General features: G+C 41.6%; 1 protein-coding gene across 4 annotated transcripts in view; it reads right to left on the minus strand.

The window, feature by feature from the left end:
• The window catches only part of poc1a (POC1 centriolar protein A), a 30,347-nt gene that overhangs the window by 9,727 nt on the left and 8,187 nt on the right, over nt 1–12,433 (minus strand). For all 4 annotated transcript variants that reach the window (XM_086199757.1, XM_086199756.1, XM_086199759.1 and 1 more), the window contains 2 exons: nt 8,321–8,389; nt 8,078–8,221 (listed from right to left, as the gene is read on the minus strand). In XM_086199757.1, coding sequence (XP_086055883.1) covers nt 8,078–8,221; nt 8,321–8,389 — 213 coding nt within the window. The remainder of the gene's footprint in view (nt 1–8,077; nt 8,222–8,320; nt 8,390–12,433) is intronic.

The raw sequence follows: 12,433 nt of genomic DNA on the forward strand, positions 1-12,433 counted from the left end.
AGCAGAGGAGACAGAAAAGGAGAACTTGTTGAGAACTTAGATGACCTTCTGAAACAATACAGCCGTGACAAGAGAACAAACTGCATTACAGTAACTTAGTGTAGTCATTCGACTAGTGTCTCATCCACAAAGAAATGTCTCAGAACTGTGCAAAAAGATGGAGGAAAGTGTCAGATGAGTTAGAGTTGATTTGGAACTTACAAACTCAAAAATATATACAATAACATTTTACATAAATAACATTAGAGATGCTTGAGCGTGGGAGCTCAGAAGATCAACAATTGATCAGCATCGCCATTTATCATAGTATACTTGCTGGAACAGTGGCTTCCATCTGCCACAGTCGTGATGTTTATAGAAACCTCTAGAAACGCGCAAATTTCAACCAGTATAAAAGATTACAACATCAAAAAAGCGTTTGGTTTTATCCCACCTCCGGAATCAATTTTCTTGTGGAGGAAGTAAAATGTCAGAAGAGGAACCCAGTGCCCTTTTTGGCAGTTCAACTACGCTATGAGGCTAACGGTACTGTAGGTACTCAGTAAAGAGTACAAACCAAACACACTGGGTTCATTGGACACTTTACATAGGACAACAATGGCAGTCACCGTAAGCCCAGGTGAAAAATACACTAACACAAAATGTACTTGAAAACCGAGGGTGGCCACACACGAGGGAACACAATAGGGCAGATCAGCTGAGCGTACAAGCTCCACCAAGCCTGGATTAATTTTTGGAGAGTGAATGACTTTCAGCTGTGTATTAAAACAACTGCTTAAACACACACAGACACAAGGTATTGCTTATACACACGCACTCATACAAAGAAGCAGGAGTGAAACGTGAATGTGGACATACAGTTGCGGTGTTAATTCACCTGCACTCAATGCCTCCCAACATTTAGAGTGAAACAAACCTCAAAAGGGAAAAGACGTGGATGAAAATTGTGAGAAGAAGTTTTAAAGTCCAGGTCTTTAAGGCAGAGAGCAACTTCCTTCTGCATTTTTTTTTGTTTCCTTTCTAAATGATTAGCTTGGGAGGTACCAAGCAGTAGCCATTAGTGCCAAGCCTCAATGTGTGTTATGCCCCCCTAGACTCTGCTGAACTGGGAGCTCCCGGTAGCCAATTAAGCGCTAAAAGAGCAATACAGGTATGGAACCAAACACAGCATCTGAGCCTGAAGGAGCCCAGTTTAACGATGAGGAATAATGTTACAGTACTGACTTGGTTCTCTTGCTGGCTTTGCCACCCTTGGGGTGAGAAAGCGAATAAAACCGTGCTGCACAGCTACCTGAGCTAGCTGTGTAACAACAGCTAACTATGACAAGCAAAGGCCAGCAGCATTCTGCCGTGAAATCTCAGCTCTACATCGCTCACAGTTACACATGACTGACAGATGGACGTCAAAGTCTCATCGGTCAAAACTTGGTGATTCATGCTGACGCAAGCACTCGGCATGTTTTGTTATACAGGAAGAACAATAACTGAAATCAGACATTCTTAATGATCAAAATTAAAAATTCCATAATATTAAACAGTTCCTTGATTGAACCATTTTTCTCAAATTTAGTGACATGAGAAAAGTCACACAAAAACAACTGCAGGCAGATTTTTCCATTTTCTACTCAATAATGAAAATACAGCTTAATTACAAAAAATGTTGACAACATGATGAGAATATTTCTCTGTCAAATTAGTTTGGACAAAGTAAACCTTTTTTCCCCGAATTTCATTTGCAATCAGTGAATTATTGCAGGCTTAATTTACCTTCTTACATGCAACTTGACACACGCACACATTGCAGCGTCAGTGCTAAAACGCTACATTGTTCTACGACTCGACATGTGTGAAACCTTACGTAGAGCCGGGGAAAACCCTGACACGCTCTAATATAAACTCATATATGTGCACAAAGACACAGTGCACACAGTAACACCCTCCTAATGAATCACCTGGAGTGGAAAAACCAACAGTGGAAAATTTCCTGGGGCTCAAATTAAACTCTTAGTCTGAAACAGCCAGCCATCAATACAGCCTGAAGCTGCACATAAAACCATTCATCACACTACACAAGGACACACACGCGCACACACATACACTAACACACACACAGAAGAGATGCTGGGTGTTTGTATAAGACAAGCTGGGACACAAGCTCTTGGCCTAGCTTGGCTATGTGATACATCGGGCACTGAAACTTGAAAAAAATTCTCCAGTCAAACACAGGTGTAACTAATATCATTAACGATAGCAGCGTTCTATGGTGGTGCCAAAGCTCTGCTGTCAGACTTGCTGGCACACTCATTCAACCAAGTCAGCGGTAATGTCTGTGCTGTAGTTCCACCTGTTTCTGACATGTAAAAATGTCAAATGTCTGCCAGCACAAAAGGTCTCCTGAGGACAGTCATTACCTCCGCCATGGAGGGAGGTTACGTGATCTGTGCTGTATGTCTGTTTGCAGGATTACGCAGAAATTAGGATACTCACCCAACTTGGTGGAGGGGCACATCTGTTGAACAAGATGAAGCTAAAACTGAACTGGGAGTGATGTCTTCCACATGTCCAGGTCGAGCGTATCGAGAAACGTCACAACTTGACCTTTATGATGATCCAGATGAAAAAATCACTCTGGATTTACATCAAACTAAATTACCTCTCCAAAGGGGGGCATGTGAGCGCTGGCATTGTTTTGCTTGTCTGTTAGCAGGTTAATTTAGAAAACTGAGGATGGATTTTGATGAAATTTGGTCGGACGATGGAATTGGGAATTTAGTCTGACAAACAACCTATGTTGGAATGATGCTAAATTTCATTACAAAATGGTAAAAACAAAAAAAAAACCTGTCTCGTGTCATTTTCATTCATTTCTCAGGAAATATTCATGGATGTGGTGGGTCTGCGGTCTAAAGCGTTCCATTCTAGTTTTAGTGTAAGCGTAGATGGTAGAGATGAGGATTAAACATTTTGTTCTCTTACATTTATGCAAATTATTCCCTTATATCCCCTTTTGTACAGTAAAAACAGTCCAAAATATTTCTGAACAAAAAAACGGATTAGCTCATTTTGCATTCTGAGGCTTAATCTGGTGCCACACGACTTGTCATGTCAGTGTGTTCCTCATTGAAAACAGTTAGTCCCTTTGATTGAGAGGAGATAAGAGAAAATGTCAGCACAAAACCATAGACAAATCTTGTCACCCGCTGCTGATGTCTTTATTAATAACAGTGTGGCAAACATTTTCTGACAAAGTGATAGATGCTTTGTGATGAATGAAGCCTGCGACGTGCCTCAGCCCTGATTTCAGAACTAGTAACAGCTTAAAAGAACTGACAAGAGATGGTGATTCTCAATAAACCGTTTTATTAATGCTGTCTTCACTAGAACAAGGACAAAAAGCTCTCTGTTACCTACGGTAAAATGTCTGGGTGACTCCTGTGACTCTGCTCTCAATCTTTATTTCTCGTCTCCAGTGCACTCATGTCATCTTCCCACCTCTCTACCTTTCACTTTCTCTGCTCCTGTGTGATGCTCTCTCGCTCCACTAGACCAGTAGGTCCCACTTTGACTCGCTGCTTAACCCCCCCCCCCACCCCCCCGCTTTTCTCCATCTCCTGATGTCAAATGCATTCAAGTCTCACTGTCAGAACAATCCAACCTGCCGTTTCACACCATAAAGCCCATCAGAGACTGTAGTCACTGTTACAAGGTATCAACTACGTGTACTACTTGGGTTGTTTCGCTGCCTCTACTAATGTTGATCCTTTAATTAAAGAGAGTGCAAAGAAAGTTCAGTTTGGAAGAGTTACAGCGCCCTATTTGCTGTTGTGAACTGAAAATGACAGTGAGGGGAACAGAAGTTCATACAGCTCCTTCAGTCTCAGATCCCATTCTCCAGTCTCCAATCCACATCCTTACATCCTAAAGCTGAGCTGAGCAGTGCAGTGGAGAGAGAGAGAGAGTCAGTGAGTGTATGTGTGGTTTGCGTGTATGTGTGTGTGTGTGTGTTGATCTGTGGAAGGGAAGCCTGTTGCAAGTGTGCAGCTCGTCTGCCTGCACACGTGAGTGGGAGAAAGACCCAGATGTGAAGCTGGAGACAGGAAGGGGAGGAGGGAGATTAGGGCGGATGTGATCAGAGGGAGCTGATGTGCCTGTCAGCGATGGTTGGCACTCACGCACAGACACAGAAACACACACACATACACATTAATGCATTTGTTCTCACACAGTGAAACGGTGGCAAAGATTTGCTCAGCTGTGTTGAGCAGGGAGAGAGAGGGAGAGAGAGCGAGAGAGAGAGAGAGAGAGAGAGAGAGAGGCTGACTGAACCTCACACACAATCTGAATCTTTAGCTGAAGAGGCCTCATTCTAAAGCAGGCTCATTGTGTTTCACAAATAAGCCTACATGTTCCTGGTTTAGTGCCCATCACTGGCAAATTATCATGGAGCTTCACATCCAAGTACATTAAAGGATCAGCATATCAAATTAGCTGCTTATGAATCCCCCGTGGATTGGATTCTGCGAGGGCAACGGCCATGAGTGGCCTTTGCCTCTGTATGAATAAATGCAGCATTACTGTCTCATTAGTTGATTTGTTCCTGAAGAAATGAATTACATCCATAGACACTCCTGTGTAATAATGGATACTCTGCAGCAAGAAGGAACGGCTCCATCACCTCGGTCACATTAGATCATTTTAACACAGGCAGGAGTTTCCCTTCTTTCGCAGCCACAAACACCTGCCACCTGGACACATAACTGCTCCATTATAAAATCATTACAGGACTATGATATGCTGAGCTAGATATCAAAGCCGATGATATTCATATATTTTATATTTAGGGGGTTTCTCGAATTAACTTACTGTCTGGTTTTTAGACGTATCAGTCGTAGGTGCTTTGTGCCCGTTTGCCATAAAGATTCACCATTAAATCAAAATCCACCTGATTTAGAACGTGAGCTATGGCTCAGACAGCATCAGTGGCGAGCTGGAAATTAATCGCAGATATGTTGATGCAGCACTTTCTTACATTGTCCTCAAATTTTCACATCTGTAGTATTGATAACAGTTTGAAATACACTACATTCCAATGCAGAAACATGAATGGATATAAATCGCTCATCTAGCACCATACATACCCTCCCATCCTAACCTACACAACACACAAACTGTCGTTTTGTATTTTTTCTGTTTACCTGCTGCTGTCCCTCAGTGCCGCCCACTGCAACTCTCTTCAACAAGCCTTCAACCCTGCACTCTCCTGTTTCTGCGCTTCATTTCCTCAAAGGATTGGCGGGCGACGATGACTTCACATCACACCACTAAGCATTCATAAAGCGCAAGCGTGTATTTAAGTTCAGGTTTAAAAAAAAAGATGGAAGATGCTGTCGCAAAACAAGTCAGACATCTCCAGAGACGCCAGAGAGTCACATCACCTGCCACTACCAGAATCACAGGTGGCATCTGCATCTTCCTCGACACCGTCAAATTCTGTCACCAAAACCACTTGGTACCGGAAATATTAATGTGGTATAATTTCTACACTCCCGTATTCTTTTCTGTATGGATTCTGTCTTTTCCATGATCATATGGTAGAAGAGCGTAATTGATATCATAACAGGGGATGTATCGAATCAGCGTCAGGGTGAGACGCACACCCCTGCTGTTCAATACATCCTCTGACAATATGCTTTAACAACACATTAGATCTGCCTGCCCTATAATAGAGCTACTGCTTCTCTCCATTTGAACAATAAAGCATTTGAACACTGTTCTCCAGGAGAGACCAAGATATATTTAAATGAGCTGGTGACATTTTTCTCCTCTCTGCTTCCTCTCAGGCGACACGTGTGCAAGACTTGCGGCAGTTTGTGAGAGATGAAAGGGCTTCTATTAATAATAAATTATGAATGGCTAAATTATACATGAAAAGGAAAATCTAGGAAGCTGGCACTTCCAGGTGCAGCGACCGGCATTACTTTAATTATAACAACTGGCAGATGACAATTCATAGAGGAAGGTTTGTATGTTTGTGTTTGTGTGTGCGTGTGCATGTGTTCTTTTGGACAGTGAGGAATTTTATTTGTGGGCTTGGTTTTGGACATTCTCTTGTACTCTTGTACAATTGTGTTGTGGTTTTTGCATTGTTTCATGTTGCTCCTCATTTTCTCTAGCGTTTCCTGTGGTTTTAGAAATTAACTCCCTGTGGCTACATTTATTGTTCTTCCTTTGTTTGTCTGTTTCCCAACTTTTTTGTATGCTCACCTGTGTCTTGTCAGTTCATCAGTCCTTGACAGTCACAGCGTCGTGTTCTCCCATCTGATTCTTGTTTTCATTAGTTCAGCTCTCCTTTAGTTGGCTGCTTAGTCTGGTTCTAGTCAAATATCTAAGTTCTACCCAGAATACGTTTAGTTTCTATAGAATTCCAGTGAATGTCTCATTTCAGCATTTGGGTCCACTTTTCCAGTATATTACTCATATTTCCATTTTTTTTTTTGTTTTAATAAAAGCTCAATTGACCTTTCTGGAAATGAAATCTGCTGATGAATAAACTTTCATGGCTGATACAGAAAGTAACACAAGGAACTTCATGAAGTCCCTGAAAACTGTGAAAGGTGGCACTCTTCTTTCTATCTATCAGATTTGACTGACAGAAAAGACAGCTTAAAACATGTCAAACAAATAATTCCAAATAGTCTTGATACTAAGAGACACTTGCTCAGTATTAGTGAGCATTTATTGATTGTCAATAGTGTGGAGGATTTTCACTGTGGGTGGATCTAAAAACAGGAGAGACATGAGGATTGAGTAGTGTGTGTGTGTGTGTGTGTGTGTGTGTGTGTGTGTATGTGTGTGTGTGTGTGTGTGATATTCGCCCTCATGATGAAGCAGTCAGAGCTGAAATCCCCTCTGTGTGATGCATAGCTCTATTTTAATATTTCAACATCATTAATCTCTGCTGCTAAAATTCATTTAAATTTTTGGTTTTTTCTTATTTTCGGATGGTTGTTTTCTGTTATTCCGTCATATCTTTACCTTCTTCTAAGAGAATAATGTCAGAGAAAGCCTTGTGATTCACGACATCAAGAGCCTTCCATTATATTTGACTCTCAATTTGGTGACCCAAGTAAAATCTCCTGGGTCCAACCCCTTGGTCGCGATGGGGTCTTCTGGGATGGGGTACATTAGAGGATGAAGTCATAACATAAGCACAGATTAATATTTAAATGTATTCATGAGGTCACAGAAGCGGGTTAAATTCTTCTATATCAAAGTGTAGAGATGCAGGACTGAGAAGTGATTTGTTGCCATGCATGAGATATTTGAACGTAGCTTTGGGCCACTTGCAGACTTCAAAGGATGGATATACAAGGAGGAAATAAGCAGCAACGGGTTTATGTGCATGTTAGAGGCCGACCGATATTCCAGGCAGTTGATTTTAGTCAGCCAACACTTGTCTTTTACAGATATATTTGTATCTTTGTATGTGTATGAAAACAACTCAGATCACAGTTTCTGTTTCCTCCATGAACAACCCTTTGAAGAAATCTTAGTCACACTGCTATTACAACTTGAAGAATAAAAGAAGAAATTGCCAATATGCAGTTTATCCCATCCTAAATTTTTTCAAGTAGAGACATGCAGTATCTGGCTCAGGTTTCTGAAATGATAAAATGCTGTTACTGGAATCCTTTCCTGGATGAGATTTCAAACTTCCAAAGGATCAGCTTCAAAGAAGCAAAATCAACTAAACTGTGAGTATTGCTGTTCTATTCACATCAGACAAAATTTTGCTTTAAAAGGAGAAACTATTAGGATGAAGCAAGTGGCTAACTGGATTCATACTCCAAGACTAGTCAGATAAACACAATAATGTGATGCTATCATATAAATGTAACGACTGAGCCTGAATGTGTGTAAATATTTATTAACTGAAAGCAACAGAGTTGTGTGAACATAAACTTTTGTGCCTCAAATAGATGAAAAGCAATGGGTGCGAGGGTACAAAGAGAACAGATAAAATGCTGGATCTCAGCAGAACACTTTTCTGCATTTGTCTCCTGCTGTCAGAACTAACCTGGCCGTGGAGGACAGATGGCTGCAGGTTAAAGGTGGGCTGATTTGTTGAGCTAGCTGGTGGCACCTGCAGGCTGGAGGCAGTGGAGCGTTGCACCCTGACAGTGTCGGCACATTCATCAAAGTTGCTCTTCCACACCATCACCTAGAAATTTAATACTCATTGTTAGTTGCTCCAAAATTGTAGTCCAACCTCAGATTATACGCTGCTGAGAATAAGCTACGTCCGATTCTCCATCGTCACCTGTTCATCAGAACCTCCGGAGGCAAAGTACTCTCCTGTCCTAGAAAAGGCCACACAGGTTACTGGACCCTGGAAAGAACCAGAGAGGCAGCCATGGTTAGCTTGAACAGATATACACTTAGCAATGTGTGCATCTATTAGGGATAACCCGTTAGTGAGACACCACTGGAAAAAATGTCTATACATATAATTTTTTATGTTATCATAGATTTGAATTTTTGAAGATATTCTAATGGAACACAAATGAAAGAATAATTTGTTCATTCATTTATTTTCAAGCTCCCCACACAGTTGCTTTGAATGATTAAATAAGTGTGTTTTGTCAAACGAGGCTAGGCTACAGCGAGGTGCTAACGTAAAACACTGGGAATGTGATAACCCACAAATAAGGGTGTGAATTGGAGACGCACTGCTTTAAAAATATATATAGTGACATCACAAAAGCTTGAGAGGATTAACTGTTCTTTGGTGGGTTCTTTCCACGTGAGTGTGTGTGTGTGTGTGTGTGTGTGTGTGTGTGTGTGTGTGAGCGCACGGGCAGAAGAGTTGATGGGGGGGCTGAAGGAAGCAATCAATAACAGAGAACTGAGACTCAGGTGGACTGAGGCCAGACTCTGGTCAGGGCCAAAAATGATCAGCTGGGGGATGTGATGTGAGGTGTGTGTGTGTGTGTGTGTGTGTTCTTGCACTTGCGACATAGTGAGGACCAGAATTATTATTTTATTTCTTTATGTATTTTAAAGCCAACCAAGTGAGAACAGTTTTGGAAAGTGAGGGCATGTTTGGCGGTCCTCACAACTTCAAATTCCTAAAGGTCAAGACTTAGTTTCAGGGTCATGGTTTGAATTAGGTTACATCTGGTTTTAGGCTCAAGTTAGGCTTAGGCATTTAATTATTCTGCTTACATGCAGGGTAAGGAGCAAGAGAGTATTATATCATTGACGGTACTCACAAAGACATAAGTACAAAGAAGGGTGTGTGTGTGAGAGAGATGAATCAGAGTTCAAAATTTAAAAAAAAAATCACACTGTCTCTCTGTCTGTATTTTTTCTCTGCCTCACAATTGAAAAATGGGGTCAACAATTACAGCTAGAGCCCTCTGACTGTGTTTAAAGACAGGATGGAGGAGAAAACAAACAAGATTGGAAAAGAGGTGGACATGGAGGCTGCTGGGAAAAGAAAAGGAGCTGTGTCCTGTGGCTGGCACCCAGACAGGCTGGTTTGGGTGAGGAATGGTTTCCCAGAAGCACCTGAGAGAAGCAGACATTGTCACTATGGCAACGCAACGGCCTGACAGACAGCGTGTTCTGTCTCTGCTCTGACTAACAGGCTGGCACTTGCCATGGCTAGACACACACACACACATACATACACACACACACACACACACACACACACACACACACATATATATATATATATATATATATATATATATATATATATATATATATATATATATATATATATATATATATATATATATATACATATATATATATATATATATACATATACATATACACACACACACACACACACATATATATATATATATATATATATATATATATATGTGTGTGTGTGTGTATAAACACACACACATTTATAGCTATCTCAGTGAGGACATTAATTGACACATAGCACTAATTCTGAATGCACTGCTGCTTACACAATCATTCACAACTAAAACTACAACCTTGATTTAGTCCTAACCTCCTCTAAACAAAGTCCTAACACCCCCACCCATCGGAAAGGGTTTAAGAATGTCCATATCACAACAAAGATTTCAAATGGGTTAAGATGTCCAAGTACACACACACACACACACACACACACACACACACACACACACACACACACACACACACACACACACACACACACACACACACACACACAGGCAATGAACCTAACTGGCATTTTTTACAGTACAGTGCCCACTCAAAATTGTATTTGTAACGGTCCGATTGCTGCTTGCAGCTGATTCTGAGCCAGCCATTTCTAAAAAAAATCAAATGGAAACTCAACTTTTATTATCTGCTTGATTTCACATAAATTGTCTCCCAGTGGTGATACGATCTCGCATCAGATGGTCACGCTAGCCCTACTTTACAATTCAGTCATCACACCAGATTTTCCTAAAAATCTGTGTAACCATTCGGTATTTTGACAATTCAAACCACTGAGTCGAAGGAAGTCACCACTGGAAGAGAAAGAGATACATGCAAAGAAGCCACACCCCAAGGCATACTTTGTGCTTTATCGTCCATTTTACTTTCAGGCAATACAATTTCAAACTATTCCACTATCTTTAGCTGAGGTCTACAAAAAACAAAACAAAACAAAAAAAAAGCTGAAATGACACCTTTCTTAATTCCAGATCAGTGCAAGAATTATAGTATGGCGTTCCTTAAGGTCTTAATGTCTCATTATGGTATTTAGGACCAATTCAGGGCTTCTTTTATTCATTCTTGGGTGGTAAAAAATTGCTACATTTTGCACAAACAAATGACATGAAGCCAGACGTCACGGCAGCAACTAATGAGCTACAATTGTGCATGGAAATGGCCATATTGTTCATCCCTGGTTTACATATCACACCATTCAAGTCAGTTGTTAGAAGAGCGGAAATACAAAATAACTTGAAATGGCATGATTCTAGCAAGCCAGTTAAGTTCCTCCTGAGGCAATGTAAACAACACATTCTGTAGTTCCAACAAATAACATTCTCAAAAAGCTTTCATGCATTTTCAGATCCAAAATTTGCAAACAGGAGAACACAGGTAAGCCTTCACATAAACCTACACAACCATACCGAACAGATGGGGGTCTCTTCCATCTCTTGTTACATGGCTGGAGAGACAATTTACACCCTGAGTGCCTCCCAGCACCAACAGATTGGTGGAATTGCCACTGAGCCAAAAATGCCAACAAGAGTGCAGGAGATGACAATTTGGAAAGTGTGAAGAGGAAAGTGTTTTTTTGTTTTTGTTTTAATCTGAACAAAGAGGGAAGTGTTGGAGCCAAGTAAATGGAGAGAAGCACAGGTGACGTGAATGGGGATAGATAAAATAGACAAACCACATGTGGTACTGGCAAGCCACTGTAGCTGGTCAGCAGGCCAGTCCATCAGCTGTTAAAACAAACAGTCAGAGGGTAGGTCCAGCCAACTAGTCCAGCCAGGCGAATCGTGACAACATCAGATGTAGGAGAAGTAGACAAGGAAGGTGATAATGATGGTGGAAAAGCTAAAACATCCCAGAGACACGGGAGAGCACAGAGAAAGTAGCATTTAAGTCAGACAAAACAATGGGACGGAAACATAGAGGAGGAAAAGAAGAAGAGGAGGAGAGGATCCACAGGAACAGAGGCAGAAACAGTTCTGTTTCCTTCCAACAACCCTGAGATGAGTCATCACGAGTGGGCTGCTCGCCTGGCAAGTACTAAAATACATCACATACAAAAAAAGTCATTGTACACACATTCACATACACACTTTAGAAAATCAAACATGCACAAACAATATGTCAAACACACTCACACACAGAGTCCACATCAAAAAACTCCGCACACCCACTGAGCAGAGAAATGACCCATCACGATCATGACTGGGGAAACTGCAAAGAGGCCTGGAGAGGATATCCACTTTACCATCCATCCATCCATCCATCCATCCATTTTCTTCCGCTTATTCCTGTTAAGGGTCGCAGCTACAGGTGAGAGGCGGGGTTCACCCTGGACAGGTCGCCAGTCCATCGCAGGGCCAACACATATAGACAGACAACCATTCACACTCACAGTCATACCTACGGTCAATTTCAGCCTACTTCCCAATTGCATGTCTTTGGACTGTGGGAGGAAGCTGGAGTACCTGGAGAGAACCCACGCAGGCACAGGGAGAACATGCAAACTCCGCACAGAAAGATCCCGTGCCCGAGCCGGGACTCGAACCCAGACCCTGCCCAGAACCTGCTTGCTGTGAGGCGACAGTGCTAACCACTGCACCACCATGCCACCCATCCACTTTACCATTTACGTCATTTGGTGTTTGAGTGCTCTAAATTAACTAACCACTGTAATTGTGGGGTCTGACATGCTTCTCATGGCTAA

The sequence above is a fragment of the Aulostomus chinensis genome, chromosome 3 (assembly GCF_037954235.1).
Source record: "Aulostomus chinensis isolate RoL2024-O1b breed Wild chromosome 3, RoL_Achi_v1.0, whole genome shotgun sequence".
Taxonomy (NCBI): Eukaryota; Metazoa; Chordata; class Actinopteri; order Syngnathiformes; family Aulostomidae; genus Aulostomus; species Aulostomus chinensis.